Source organism: Branchiostoma floridae, chromosome 16, assembly GCF_000003815.2.
Source record: "Branchiostoma floridae strain S238N-H82 chromosome 16, Bfl_VNyyK, whole genome shotgun sequence".
NCBI classification, from domain to species: Eukaryota; Metazoa; Chordata; class Leptocardii; order Amphioxiformes; family Branchiostomatidae; genus Branchiostoma; species Branchiostoma floridae.
Window position 1 is genome coordinate 2,846,721 of NC_049994.1, and position 16,644 is coordinate 2,863,364.

The window sequence follows — 16,644 nt, forward strand, 5'->3', positions numbered from 1 at the left end:
ACTGTTGGTCCGGTCAAAAGGCGGGAAAAACTTAACACCCCGTTCAAGAAGATGTATACTAAAGACCAATTATTTGCTCTGTGTGTATGTCTTCCTTTCTTGTATCGACAATAAATTGACGTATCACTCAGTTAGGAAACGAGTTATCTGCTTTTTAACCTTTCTTACGTTCGTTTGATTTAATAGGGTATTTTGAAAGCAGTGTATAAGTGTCACTTTTATACTTGTATGAATTTGAAAAATCTACGCATCCTCTCTGTAAGTGATTTTTGCTGTTTCTTGACATGACCACCATCCATGCGTTATCTTGACAAATATTCAGCAATGTGTATCAGTGTGTAGACATGAATACAGGGCCGCGGTCGGCGGGGCAAATTCCCCTGACAACGCAAATTCCCCTGACAACGCGGACCACCGTGTGTCACGAGATAACATCGTGTGTCACGAGATAACATCGTGATTATAACCATATGGACAGGAGTCGGGTTGGCCTGGCCGTGTGACGTGGCAGTCAAGACAGGACACGACGCGAGAGAGGACGTGGATGTTTACAGAGTAAAGTACAGCGTAGAGTACAGAGGGCTGGGAAACAGAATGAACTTGATTTTAACAAGTATATGGCTGTCACCCGTATTTGAACGTGCACGTGACATTCTGGTAGTACTGCTGGGCTGGAGTTCAACCAAGATAGAGACGGGAACAGAGAGATCGAGAGAACTGAGGACGTGGCAAGGCTACTGGGCCTGTGATGGGTGGCGCGCGGGGCAGGGAGGAAGAAAGAACACATAAAGATGCCCGCCGATCCCTGACCCTGAAGAGAACGCCGGCCCTGAGTAATCTTCTATGACCACTGTATTGACACTTGGGGAGCGGGGCAAGATGCGGCGGGTACGGGCGGTGGCATAAGGCGGGAAAGAGATCTCAAGACTACTCGTCAGAAGGAAAGGTGGGTAGGCTCCCATATAAATTATTGGTGGACCGTGTTGTGGATATCGGTATCGTCCTGTACTGTACTTCATTGTAGTCTTAAATTTGTCGACACTTAGTTATGTTACTGTGACCCGGAGGTCTGAATCGGGCAGCGATCCACCATTTTGAAAACATGTTTGGGTTACGTAACGTTAGCGTAAACTTTTTTGTACTACCATAGTTTATGTTCAAGTTCATGTTTATGTATCTGTTCACTGCGTAAACGGTTGTGTAGTTTTCTTCCTGCCACGTGTCTTGTTTTGTGACCTATGCAGTGAGCGAGAAATCCGCATAGTGTAGAGCTATATTTGTCGCAGCGGATTTCCGAGAAGTCTATGTAAAATGAATTCCAGATGTGGCACAGCGTAGGGAAACGTGATGCATTCTGATTGGCTCAGGCAACGTGGTCCGAGACGAGACTTATCGTAAACTTTCTACTGTCTAATGTTGTCCGTTTGAGGAGATCGGTATAACTATATATCAACTATTGCATCCACCTGGTCCTTCCCAGATTTTTGTGCCCGCATGCTTCCTAACAATGCAACAATTAGACTAGTTCTTCATGTTGAAATAGGTGTCAAATGTTAATCAAAGCAAGGAGGTTAAAATAATGTTAATCATCTTGATAAAACCTGATAAATCTATGTAACAAAGCGTTTGGGGTGACACCTAAGCTTACTTCATGTTGCCTGGAAAGTAATGTTCACCGTTGAATGGTTCGAAGTTTGGCTGACATTTATAAAATGTTTTATATGCCCCGAAAACCGAGCTGTACATATCTGCGTGAGGTCTTGAACTTATTGATCATCCCACAAGATGTATTGATTAGTTCGATCAGTATAAGTGCCGTCTATCCTGGTCCGTTGTGCCAACTAGTTTGTTAATTGTATACTCAAGTGATAAAAAATTATAATGACTTACTAAGAAAACTTTCTAATTTACGTTGCTCGTTCCGGTTATCATATCTGTTATCTTTCCGATGTGCAAGAGGACGCCGAAATTTTGGTTAACGTTTCATCCACCTGACTTCATGTTCCGCCGTGGTTCTCGGTCTCTCCAAATATTCTCCCGGTTATACTAGTACACTGCAGTAACGGTCAGCTATTTCCCCATCTTTCCCGCCGGCAGTCGCAACGCCACAGGCGTCCGAACAGTCGATGTGGTGACCATCTGAGACGGTGGTGACTCCCAAGTGATGAATGAATCGTCTAAGCAATTTTGGTCAACGTCCTTTTGTATGTCATCGAGGTAAGACGCTTTTCCAAATATACTCTCCAGTTGAATATTCCAGTAACGGTCAGCTGTTCCCTCTTCGTCCCTATCCACAGTTACAACGCCGCAGGGGTACGTACTTGACGATTACGTCAGACGATGGCGGTTCCAGTAGGTCAGTCTTCGAAGCAGCTGCGGGTAAACGTCTTTCGGTATGTCGTCAAGGTAAGTAAGCACGATGTTCCAATGCGTCGAGTAACCAGAGTTCAACTTAGCACAACTTTAGGCAACTAAGTAAAAATCTGTACACTGCATTTCAGCTAACAAGGCATAGATAGGCTTACCTGACTCATGAATGCCGAAGTTCCTATTTCTACAGTGTTTTCTGGTTGCTACGAATTGACAAGAAAGAGAAAAGAATTGTTCTTGTACTTCAATTTTAACCTTTGTTCTTTGCGTGCGTTCTCCCTACGTACAGCAGCTCCTGAGATGAACATTAGCTAACTGTGACGACCATCCATGTGGTGACTTAATCCATGTAGAACACCAACAGACGTGCAGTGATAGTAGCAAATTTATGAGGGTGACTTTACAATAATCCATTATTGCTAGCATCACTATCATTATAGTATATAAAACGGGTAAAACTGTGTTCTCTCGTGATCTAACGCACAGGCCAACCTACCGGACAAGAGCGACGACGACGAGGTGTTCCTGACAGACGTATATCATGTCCACCAGGACGACACATTCCCGCCACACCCAACATAGAGACTCTTACCGCCACAAGGGAAGTAGGTCGAGTCCCTTCACGAGAAGTGGCCATCGCTGAGAGGAGCCAGAATATACGTTTGTGCGGCTTGAAAATTCTGAACAGATGGGAGCCACACAACATCCAGAACAGCGCCATCGACAGAAGGAGGGCAACATGAGGGACGTAGAGGCCAGTAGCAGAGCCAAGACGTACAGCCGATAGATTGCGATCATACTTGTACATGTATAGAAAACCTGACATGACACCAGTTATAGAATTCACGGATTGACTGATTGATTGACTGCTTATATCACGAACATGTATTTTAGTGTATACATTGTAGTAGTTGATTTTACATGTATATGAATGGACCGTAGATAAAACAACCGTTGTTTTGTGGTGTGACAAGACCTGTCTGTTTGATACGCCAAAATCTGACCACGAGATATAATGTATTTGTATGACAGATAGTCAGAGAGTAGAGATCAGAAGAGAAATAAAGATCCTCAGCTAATACCGAGGTTAGCGAGGTCAGCATTACTAGTATAAAGTAACGTCAAACAACCTTAACAGTCTCCCGTGCCCAGTGTACGGAAAACCTTGTCTCTGCGTCCTTCCTTTATTCTAGCTATGCTAGTCTTCAAAGCAGAATCTAAACAACTTGAAACCCATTGGTTTCATGGCTTGTTTGAAACATGTGACTTATTAATTTTTCAAAATCAGGCTTTACGTAATCTGTATCTATATAGCCGGTATAACCGCCCTTCGGCGTAACACACCAGCTTCAATTCCAAACGACAACCACCTGAAAGCACATCATTTCATATTTCATAAAAAGATATCGACAAAAATCTGTGACACATTGGACTTCATTATTTTTTTGACCTCGTGAAAGCATACCATCCCACCTTGTTAAAGCAAAGCTCAAAAGATATTGGCAAAAGTTGTGCTACATTGGTCTTGTCTCCTTTAAAACATCTTATTTTTCTGCCACTAAAAATCAGGCTCTCTATTACTCCGAACGATAACCACTTGACAGCATTTCATTCCATATTGTAAAAAGCGCAAGCTTATAGAAGACATAACGGCAAAAAGCTGGGACAAATTGGTCTCCATTGCAAATTCATAAAGCATGCGAAACATCGTAATTTAATCTGTGTGTACGGCTTATGATATGCAAGGAGCGTAGTCATTCCCAGCTATGTAAAAAGATCGTTCCCTTAAATCATTAATCCTGAAAACAAAGAATGCCTTAACAAAGAAAAATAACAGCTAGAATAGTCCTCAATTGCCACTGTATGGACGACACCCCTGCGGTTTAGCCAAAAATCAATTCCCAAGGGAATGCATTCGTGGAATTTTCTAAATTCCTTCAAAGCGATCGTAATACTGTAGAAAATGCCTCCGCCCCTGAGGCGTCGCCAAAAATAGGAGGATATTTGAATAATGATGGGAATATTCTATCATAGCTTTTTTTTAATATATCTTATTTGAATGGTAGATAGCTTTCAGCGTCATGATAAAGTGGGGCAAGGTTCAGCCTCCTAACATTTTATTTTGGAACTGCAGGGGCGTTTTCTAAGACATTTCAAAGAGGATAACTGCAGGAATGAACCAGTGATTGCCATAGTTTTTGGCATGCAGATAGCTTAGGCAAAAATGCTCATAATAATATACATGTTACGCAAATTAAGACTTAATTTGCATAACATAAACAGAAAATTGCATAATTCCATTGTTTTCCATAACTGGACTTCAATAAATGTGACACGTGTACTTTATGATAGGTGGAACATAAGCAGGTATCAAATATGTAAGAGATTAAATAAAATCAACAGAAAAACTGATTTGCATAATATATGCAAATATTGCAAAACCGCCTAATGATATAATACATGAAGTGATTTTATACTTGTGGCATGTGTATGTTAGTCGATGAACATCACCATGCATAGATCATGTAAATGTCTAAGTCAAGATTTATAAAAGCTCTCTATATTTTTGGAGGTAACGTTATGAGATCGCCGAACTCTAGTTTACTATGATAAACGACTGCACATATCATCGCGAGCAGTAATAAAGTCAGATCATATCAAGCTGTACTCTGGACTCTCACTTGTTTGGTGAGAGTGTCATAACCATAGAGGCGCCATACTGACGTTTAGGTAATAAGTAAAGTAATCCGAATCCTCAGACGTATACCACTAAGGCCATTTCGTTACAAGAAACCGAATCAGGTAAGTCCGACTTTTACGTAAACCCAACTTTGTTAATCTCGAGACCAGACTATTTCAAGGGTCACAAAGGCCAGCTCCTTGGCTCCAGGGCCAAGAAGCCCCCCCAAAAATACTATCATAGAAACACCAGTAAGACTCTGTTCCTCAGAAATAGCTGTGGTAAAGTTTTTGAGTTTGTACTGCGCCGAGGAGCTAGCCTATAATACATACAAGAGACAAATTTTCCCTCGAAACAGTCTGGCACCTAGGCTAAGATGAACCCAAAATGGCGGCGGGTCGTGAATTAGAGGATATCGGGTCACGCGCCTTACCAAGAAACCTGGACTTGCGCCCAAACCACGACCGATCCATGTCGCTCAACTCCGACCACGGGGACTCTCTCGACTATCTACAAAGTTTCAACGAGAGAAACGCACATTTAAGCTTCCAGAGACCGCTCGAAGATTCCGATGATGAGCCTTTGTTGGATATTGGCGAAGGGGGCCCTTCCTGTAACCATACGGGCCCGTGTTCGTGTCCCCCCGCCGGGACAACGACAACATCCCGGAGGCCACGATTCAGAGATAAGAAGGCCAGGAACCAGCTCCTCATCTGCTGCGTCCTTTCCTTCCTCTTCATGATAGGAGAATTTATAGGTAAGCTTTGGTTCCAAAGAACTAGTACTGCGACACAGGAAGTGAATGAACGGATGGGGAGGGGGGCGTGTTTATTTGCAAAGCATATATTACGTTGTGTAAGTTACAACTCAGTTACACTTGCTATTTGTTTATTTCACAATCATGTCACAAATCTTAACATAATGTCGTGTACGTCTGTTCAGTAAATGCAGAGTAAAAATTGTCATAGACTAAGATAAACCTACTCTAGATTTAGAGGGGTGACATTTGCAAGCAAATACAAATGTTTTCCCTCACAAAGAGGTTAAGGTCCCTTATTTCACCTCCGTGCCTTAACACTATATAATTTCTAGGACTGATTCTTTTGCTCAGTCATTACAGTACACAGGTATGAAGCGTGCCACACACGGTTCAACGGTGTCAGTGCATAGGAAACACTCAATGACGGAGACCCAAGGTGCCATATGGGGTACCCACAACAGCTGTTTCTTACGGTCTCCACATTGATAAAAAGACACAAACAACTTATATACTATACCCGGTCACAAAATAGATTAACAGTCACATTTTACGATCTTTTGATTTGGCTTGGGAAAATACCAGGGGTGCCTAACCCTATGAAATCCGTACGAATATTATGTGATACACTATGCAAAAACGCACGAATATTATGAAATTCGCACGAATCACTATGTGATTCACAGGAACCTTATGTGATTCACACGAACCTTATGAGATTTGCACGATCCTTATATATGCGAAATTGCGCAACCACTGCCGGGGTCACATGACAGAAGGAGCAGGATTTTCAAGATGGCGGCTTCGATTGGCGGCGATGGAAAATACGATGTAACACGCCGAAATGAAGCAAAATAGTAGCTCACAGGCTATCAAATACGTCATTCCATGCCTTGAAATGTAAATATCACGGGTAGAAACGCTCAAAATCATGCCTCCTCCCGGCCGCCGCTTTTGCATAAGGTTCGTGCAAATCTCATAAGGTTCGTGTTTATCACATACTGATTCGTGCGAATTTCATGATATTCGTGCGTTTTTGCATAGTGATTCGTGCAAATTTCATAATATTCGTGTGCTTTTGCATAGTGATTCGTTTGTATCACATAGTATTCGTACGAATTTCATAGGGTTCGTGATATAGCTCCGAGTCTCTTCTCTCCTCTTTGCATTTATGAAGAGACTCGGGAGCTATATCATGGCTGGATACCAGGCTAGTGTTGGTACGCTACCCTATGCTACAAGTATATAACGGGCGCATATTTCAATTGAGCAACAACTACGATAACTTTAACATGTATTTCTGCAGGAGGTTACCTGGCCCATAGCCTGGCTATAATGACAGATGCTGCCCACATGTTCAGCGATTTCGGCAGTTTTCTCATCAGTCTGGGTGCCTTGTGGATTGGGTCTCGCCAGCCTACAGATAAAATGACATTTGGATACTACAGAGCAGGTCAGTTATTACATAGATATAACACTTTACAACTCATTTATACTTTCCTATCTCTACTTTTGTAATTTGTGTGCAAGTTTATATGACTCAAGGATCTACATTTGTAGTACATGCTCTTCTTTATAAGATGTAGGTAGCCTATTGTGATATCCAATAAATTGTAGAGACATCTGTCTTCTGCAAGTTATTCATAGCATACATATTATTGCCATTCTTGAGTTTGGCATAATATGTACTAGTACTAGTAGTAGTAGAATTTTCTGAATTATGAAGCATATACTACTAGTACTGTAATTCCTTATTTTTTCAATGTACTGTTATGTTCACGGTTTTCACTGTGACGACTGTAACATTTTATCATTACTGATAACCAATAATTCACAGCCTTTTTTTATGTGCACTTGCCTCGACAGTGAACATTTAGTTCCGAGAACAAGTTAAATTTTCTCAGACCATGAAAGTTTGGTACCGTGAAGACAAAGCAAATTACAGTATGTAGTGGGGGGGCCCCAGATGTAGACAAATTGAAGATAAATTCAAGGATCATTTTTTTTTTTAAAGAACAGAAAAAAAACACACTATAATATGAAGGACTACAAAATTCACAAATCCTACCTTGTAAGAAATATTTATAAGCTTTAAGCCTGATAAACATTGCATTGCATTTGTGTATTTTGTTTAAAGTATCAATTATAGTAAGTCTCCCTTGGGGGTTGAACTCACAACCTACTGAATGTAACACTCTGCCTCCTATAGACCATTTTGCAATGCAGGGTTGTAGCCAGCCTGAAATCATTTTCAGTCCCCTTGATTTTGAATGGGGATCCTATCGAGCACAGAAGGCATGGCGTGACGTTGCAAATCATTTCTAGGGGGTCTGGGTCCCAGAAAATATTTAAATCAAGACCCTCTGAAACACTATTTCCTGCATTTTGAGGTGCAAATTTTGCTTGTAAAGTTATAGGCTAAGCTGTTCAATGGCATTTGTTTTGGTGAAGAAGAACACATGGGTTTCAGTTTTTTTTTACATATCGATTTTTGTCTGTCCCAGGGGACGGAATAGGGAAAAACTTTTTTCAGTCCCCAGTTGCAAAATTCTGGTCAGAAAGGACTGAAGGACAGGTGCTGGCTACAACCCTGTTGCAATGGCTTCTGTCTGACTACTGTTTTCTTTCCTTCCCCAGAGGTTCTGGGAGCCCTGGTGAGCGTGTTGATAATCTGGCTGCTGACAGGGATACTGGTGTACGAGGCTGTACAGAGGATCATCCACAAGTCCATACAGATACAGGGGGACACCATGCTCATAACAGCGGGCTGTAGTGTAGCTTTTAACATCTTGTAAGTACTGTACAAAAAGTGAAACTACGACAAGTAAACGTCAATGAATTTCGAAGGTTAGATATCTGGTTAATAACATTTTGATAAGATATATACGTGGATAGAAGGGGACCTCATGCTCATTACATTGGGCTGTAGTGTAGCTTTCACCATCCTGTAAGTACTTGACAAAAAGTAAAACTATGTACTACGAGTAAATGTCAATGAATTTTGAAGGTTAGACATCCAGGTTACAAGATACGCCAAAGACATTAGCAACTGGATATGATTTGAAAATGATCAGGGGTCTAGCCAGCGTCCGTTTTTCCGTCAATTGACGGAAATTTGCTGCGTGTGACAGAAAAATTTTAAAACCAATCCGTCAACCTTGACGGACAAAAATCCTTGGTGGAAGCTATGGCCATAAAATCCACACAGTTTGTTTTGCTATTGTTATGATTGTTTACAATGTGTGATGGCGCCTTTCGCATTCGATATTCTCATTGAAAAAACGTTTTTCAAGGTCTCAGTTCAGTCTCTGTAACTCATGGAATAGTGTTTTCGTGACAATGGGAATTGGTTGACGGAAAAAAAATTTGGGCTGGCTAGAGCCCTGGGTCTGATCATCAGACGGTCAGACCATTTCCAAATCATATCAGACTCTGATGTTTCAGATAGCATCCACTATCTCTCATCATTGACACTGACAAAATTATATCCAAAATCATATCACTTTGTGATGTCACAAATTTCAATCAGACAGTCAAAGGACAAAGCATATATAGGTGTGTCAATTTAAGATACACGCAGTATGTTAAGGTAGAAAATAATAAATGAATGTTTTGTGTTCTGCAGATTGACCATCATACTGCATTTCCAAGGAAGATCACATGGGCACTCACATGGAGGTAAGTTCAACTGAACAGTGACATACTAGTAGTATTGTAACAATGCTAAATTTTCTTCCAACACCCATTCGTACACAGATCAAAATTTCAAAGACCACTGTCGCCTTCTTCACGATCAAAATGACCAATCACTTTGGAACGTAAGCTTGCAAGACATGCAGACCCATGATCTTATTCACACGTGATCTTACGGATACGTGGCATCAGCAGGGAATTCTGACTTTGTCCAGTGAAACACTACTTCTTTACAAAGGTGGCAGGGTTAGACAAGTTGTCTTAAATGCACTTGTCCTATTAGGCAAGTACATAAAAAAATTTTTTGCCCGAACCAACTTTTCAGTTGCCTGAAATTTGAATGACATTTTTGTATGTACTTTCACTTCCATCAATGGAATTTTTGTTATTGGCTCTACTTTTCTGTTAGCCAAATGCTTGATGCCATGACTGTGAAAAGTACCAAGTATATCAAAGTCTCAGTCAATGAAAAAAATCTAACTTGCCCGATCGGGCAACTGGGGTAGGACATGCATTTTCACTTGCCCTGGACAATGGGGCTAGTGGACTTGTCCAACCCTGGGAGGCCATATACATGAGGGCACTCAAGCCATCATTTAACACAGTTGGCATTGTAAAGTTCCTGGCACGTTTGATATCACATATCTACATTTAGATCTCATAAAAATAATATCATGTGTTTTCAACAGGTAAAAGATTGTGTTCAAGATTTTTGAAGAAAGGGTACTTACTTTATTTGAGTTTTTTTTTTTTTCATTTTCACATTTCATATTCTAGTTCCATAGATTTGAGACTTGTCCCAAACCAGGGTGCATGCTTTCATGGAGAAAATGTGTTAGTGTGCCAACATTACTGGCATGTATATGGTATTGACACTGTCAATAATGGCTGAATAGATGCAATCTTTCAACTCACCTGAACAATTACGTTTCTTTACTTAAGTTATATAACCCCTAATCAATGTTCACAGTCTCACTATAATATGGGGCAGATATTGCTTTGTTTTCTGTTTTGTTTCTGTATTTAATTTACCAGTAGCATACATTACTGAGTATGTGTACCGGACCCACAAAATATGTGTTTAGCTTAACCATGAATTGAATATTCATTGATCCCACTTTTGTGTGGACAAAAGACCAAGCAAAACCGTTTCAAGAAAACTCTAGTCTGTTTATTGGAACAGCTGTTAAAGTACTTTTAAGTAGTACTTCAAACCCAGCTCAGGTATATATGCGTACGACACTGTGTGAAAATCTTTTCAATACAGATCCAAAATACCGGACTTTGAGGTGCTAAACCTGATATATAGTATAAAATATGAAGTCACATATTTGTGACTAAATGATAATATGAGATCCATGAGTCTTGCAAGACTTAGGGCAGTAGTTCTTTTCATATTGAAACTTTTAAAAAATATTGTCAGATTGTCAACAGCTCATTTGTCACTATTAAATAGAGCACAAGGTTACTCCTGTTCCTGTACCTGTATACCTGTTGTTACATTTAGGTACACATCCCAGGGGTCGAAATACACATACTTAACTTGCAATTTGCACATAATTTTTGAGATTTGCATGTGAAAATATTCTGAACTTGCAATATTGCATGTTCAAAATACCTGGCCTATAGTAAAAATACTGAGGCCATGGTGCCTCTGTTTATCTGATGGGGATCGTCACCGGTCGTCAGTAGGTGTTGTAGATAATCAAATTTGGCTTTGCTGCAAACTTACATGCTGATTATGTGGATATCTTTCCAAAATTTCAAGTTCTGTCTATACTTTTTTGCGCCAATTTCTGTCAGCAAAATTCTGCCAAAGGACGGAATGATAGATGCTGGCTAGAACATAGCAGTATTTTGCATGTAAATTTTTCAAATTGCACGTTAAATTTTTGCCAACTTGCAATTTTGCATGTAGCACAAAAAATGTATTTCGATCCCTGCATCCTTACATACAGCTCGATTGGGTACCAGCTGGGTAGTAGTTCACTTCTATGTTTGCTTCTGCTACCTGTATTTGGAACCGTTTATTCAAATCTTTTGGCGGTGACATCAGTTTATGAACAAGATAATCTCAAGAACATTCAAACAGGTGTTTCAACCACTTTTTTTTCAACTACAGCAATCAGTTAACAATGTTAACTTCAAGTTTCTTGTGACTGGCGTGGAACTTGTGTTACTTGTTTCATAAGTGGGAACCAATCAGCGCCCTTGGCCTAATTTTGGATGAGATTTTAATATTCGAGGCATTAGAGATGTCAAAGTCAGACAGAATAGCAGAGAAGCAACTGTATATAAGTGTCAGGTCCAACTACTACTCGGATAGTACCCGTAACTACTACCCGGAAGAATGAGACTGTAACCTCTTGAATATGTTATACCTAGGGACTTCGCGGGTAACTGACGGAGAAACCGAGGGAAGGAACATCAACGTGAGAGCAGCCTTCATCCATGTGATTGGTGATTTGCTACAAAGTGTGGGAGTTCTGATAGCAGCATATATCATCAGATATAAGGTAAGGTCACAGTATTCTTGCAAGTGCAGTTGAGCGTATATGTTTTGGGCAACCTACTAGTATGCCGTGATATCTAAAGTAGTGTTTATAAGGCCACTCCTACTGCAAAGCTGAATCCACGTCGCAGAAACTGACCTTTGTATTCATCCCTGCTTAATATATATAATTGAAATGGGTTTGGACACCACTAAGGCTAAGGACACCACTGGGATATGGACACCACTTAGGGTGCGGACAGTACTGGCAGGGTTGGACAAGTCCACTAGCACTACTAACTGAGGGTAAGGACACTACATTCCCTGGGGTACGGACACAACAAGGAGTACTGCTGGGTCTACGGACACTACTGGGGGTATTGACACTACTGGGGGGTAACGGACACTACTGGTGTACTGACACCACTGGGGGTATGAACACTACACTTCTGGGGGTATGGACACTACTGGGAACATTTCTGCATTCAATGAGTATTATTACTACGAGACTTTGTAGTTTTGCTTTGAGCAAATGTATACGTACTTGTTGACAGTGTTATTGAAGATGTACGTTGTGTTGTTTTCTAGCCGGAGTACCAGATAGCAGACCCCATCTGTACGTTCCTGTTCTCAGGCCTGGTGCTGGTCACCACCTTCACCATACTTAGGGACACCATCAGGGTCCTCCTGGAAGGTAGCTAACATTTTCTTCCTTTTCTTAGTAATACACGTATGCAGTATGGAGTACTTTGTCGTCCATGATTAAGTTATAAACAGGACTGGTATGTATTACTAAGTTTTGGGAGCTCTATGCTCCTTTGAACATGTATTTGTTGCACCAGCAAATTTTTGGGAGCATACATTTGTATACCTGTAAGTGTGGGGTATAACTAGAGTGAACCCGCTAGACATAGTGGCATAGAAGTGTGAAGACTATCTGACTGCTGCCTACTAAGTACCTGTGTCTAGCACCCTCACAGCAGTATAATCAAATACTGGATACTACTGCTAAACTCATACATATGCTCATTAACTAGAAGCAAGTCAGTCTATAGTACTGAGTTAGTATATTAATAGCTGTTAAGTTTAAAATAATACTTAAAAGTTGCTATGTTTGTCTCAAGATTTAGTAGTTTTCGATAGCTGAATATTTACCCAGTTTATGTCTTTCAGCAACTCCCAGATCTATAGACGTGAGTGCAGTAAAGCGAGACCTAGCCATCCTACCTGGAGTCAGGGGAGTCCACAACTTACATGTCTGGTCTCTCACCATGGACAAGAATGTGCTTAATGTGCACTTGATATTGGGTAAGTAACAATGTACAATATACTAGGAAGGTAATATTTGCAAGCAAATACAGAATGTTACCTTCACATGTTGTAGTCTAACACTGGCAACTGTTTTGTTCATTCTTATTTGAACACATTTCTAAATGTAGTGACCCGAGCCCCTCTAGTTCTGACATTTGCTACATTATGTAACCGAACACCACATGCATGCCTGCTACTTTACCGGTTAACATGGTGACAGCCGTCTGGTCCAGGTCGTTGACCTTATTTGTGCGGAAAAGAAGAAGAAACAAAGCAAAAACAATATGTTCCCTTCTGTGAAGGTAACATAATAAGCAATTTTCATGGCATAGAGACATCAGCACAAGTCATGATATCTAGTACTAGGCAAAATAAAGGCTTTGATTTAATCATGGATTATAAAGAGAAGGTGCAATTTTTCAGACAGAGAGAATTGTGATGAAGAAGACGTGTAATTTAAGGCAATTTAGTCAGACGCACAGTCCTAGAATTTTTAGTTGCTATAAGTCACATCCAAACATGACAAATACACAATCATCAATATCTGATTCAATGAAAGTTTTTTTATATGCCCGCACGCACACAGTTTTGAAGCTTTAAATATTTTGATAAACCCAAATTCAACTTAAATTTCTTACAGAAGACGACAGACATTTTATTATCTTTCTAACATTTAGTGAATAATATGGTGTGTACTGGACTAAATGTACTTTGATATCTGTACAAACGTTAATCTATGAAAATATTTGAGTGCACCGGTGCACCCACTGAAAAAAATTGGGTGCACAGCTCGGATTTTGAGTGCACACAGTGTTCCGAGCCCTGATGTGCTATTAGACACTACAATTAACTAAGGTACAAACAACGGACTGTAACTATCACACCTCACAATGCTTCAAGTACGTGTATACTTAAATGTCTAACAATTTTAATTATTTCAGCTCAAGACGCAGACCACGAGGCAGTGCTTCATTCCGCTACATGGAGGATACGTAAGAACTACCCGATCCATCACTGTGCAATACAGGTGGAGAAGGCATGTCCCTCCAGTGTGCTGGAAACCAAAGGGGTAGTAGAGGCCTAGCCAGGGGTACACCATCTTCTCAAATGTTCCCGGTAATTATGTAACAGATGACACTATAATTCTGGACTGACAGTCTGATTCTGGAAAACGTTCTAATTTCTAGGCCAAAAAGCAGTTACTCAAACAAGCAGCTGGATATGATTTTAGAAACAGTCAGATATTTAAGACAGCCATCCGGATGGCTAATTTCTGAAACGTCTGACCATTTCCAATTATTTCCAGGCATATTTTACTACCTGGATGTCGAACCTTCATTGATGTTTCTCATTATTTTCTTGTAGATTGACCAACTAAGTCGCTATCTACAAGACTTTAGTATGGTGTAAAAAAATGATATCAATGTCTAGTTAAAGATTACTATTCGGGAATATGGACAGTTCTGCAGAATTCTCAAAAATTCTGAAAACCTCAAACAGAACTTGGGTAATCTGTATAATATATTAGTAGAATTGAAAGATGCTTTTCATTAGTTGTTGTTGATGTTACATCATCAGTATCAAGTAAAGTTCTTGTCTTCCCAAGAAGAATTTCTGAGAATTGTTCGGAAGACTGTACGCCTGGAGTTATAGTGTCATCTGTTTGTTCTCATGTGTTCCAAACCAGAATATTTGATAAACAACAAGAAAGAGATGTATGTACAGGATGATTTTAATGTGGAAAATTTGGTGTAATCTTATCAACCAAAATGTATATTTGCATTGTTATCAAATGTAATTGTATGTTAACAATGTTTTGTTGTGTGGGTCAGAAGAAATATTATATGCTCTTGCTATTTACACACATCTTAATATCTTACAGCATCCATATTCTATTACTGTGTAAAAAGTATTTTTTCGAAATTATGAAATGTGCGTTATCTGATGACACATACTTTTAATCTTCTGGTGGAAAATGAAATTATTGTTAATTAATATTATTACGAGGCAATATCCATGTCTAGGTAATGATAACGTTTTCAGAGATAAGTTCTGCAGCCAAGCCATCCATGACAATTTATTGAAAAGAAACTATCTATATAGGAAAGTGTTACTATAGTTAGCGTGTTGAATCGCTCTCACCAAAGAACATACTGTATAATATTAGTATGTTGTTCATTGTATTTTAGGTTATTGGTAACATGGTGTTTCAGGGATGAGAAGCGTTACATGTACAATAAGTCTGACACATGTGTAAAATGTAGAAGTTTGCAATGTTAACTTTGAACAGATTGTATTTCAATGACACTCTAAGCTAGTGGCCAGAAATCAATGTATTAGTTTAACATTTCAACATTAATCATAAAGATAGAATGAAGTCTTCCTGATCTGATTACTGGTAATTGATGGCTGTGCAATAAAACGAAAGATAAATTAAATATACTTCAGGTTGGAAATGTCTGCAATACTGCCTGATTTGAAAATGATAACTTCAGGTGATATAGTGTGATTTTCATAACTTCTATATGTTACAATTGGAAATTTAACATTACGGTTTATTGCTTTCTTTTATTTAGAATGTCATTCAACTTAATCTTCCTGTACTTTCTGTACACTTTGGCAAAATGGCATTGTTATACTTCGCAGTGCAGTATTTAAGGTTACAAGTTAATGCCCAGTTTGAACAAAACTATGCTTTGTATGAGAAAGCTTACTAAGTAGATATATTTCATCAATGTTGTAGGTATTTGCACAAAATGTTTTTGATTTTTCATCGATTGAATTTCAACTGCAAGGAAGATACTAAAAACATGACATGTTAACCAATTGAATTACACGAAATGAAAAATTTCAATGATTTGATGAATTTGTATTTATAACAAGCGTCTACGACTACATGTACGGTGACAGTGCAATGAGTCTAGTGCCAAAACGTCTATATAAGGACACTAACTCCTGGTCATTCACCCGCCCAGAGAAAATATACATCGTATGGCGTCTTAGAACTAGTCATTAATGCTATAACCCCTGAATCAATCCACCAAGGTGGCTATAGCAAGTGATTAGGCCTTTATGACACCAAGGAATAGGCGGGTCATTAACTTTATTATCATATAGCATATCCAAACTACATGTATTCCATTTGAAACATACAAATTCCTTCAATACCATTATTGTAGTGTGCAATTCTTAGAAATGATTCTAAAATTTACATTTGTCCTATTGGTAAATGAGGAGATTACAGATTTCAATTTGAAAACAAAATTTGCACAGAAAATATTCACAACATTGCAATATAGGCATGTCAAATCTTTTCAAAATCTTCTTTACTGTACTGTATTA

At 39.5% G+C, this 16,644-nt stretch overlaps 1 protein-coding gene and 1 long non-coding RNA gene across 2 annotated transcripts; both read left to right on the plus strand.

Annotated features, from left to right (window-relative positions):
* The first annotated feature begins 486 nt into the window (after positions 1–486).
* LOC118432688 lies at positions 487–3,538 on the plus strand. The gene is made up of 3 exons (XR_004833116.1): positions 487–946; positions 2,298–2,406; positions 2,857–3,538. It is a non-coding gene; the product is annotated as an uncharacterized LOC118432688 (long non-coding RNA).
* A 1,863-nt stretch (positions 3,539–5,401) lies between these two features.
* On the plus strand, positions 5,402–14,988 carry LOC118403365 (zinc transporter 2-like). The gene is made up of 8 exons (XM_035802064.1): positions 5,402–5,807; positions 7,114–7,260; positions 8,445–8,598; positions 9,433–9,485; positions 11,886–12,016; positions 12,580–12,685; positions 13,165–13,299; positions 14,244–14,988. Exons 1-8 carry the CDS (start codon positions 5,438–5,440, stop codon positions 14,384–14,386), a joined length of 1,239 nt encoding a protein of 412 aa, XP_035657957.1. The 5' UTR covers positions 5,402–5,437; the 3' UTR covers positions 14,387–14,988.
* Positions 14,989–16,644: the final 1,656 nt, after the last annotated feature.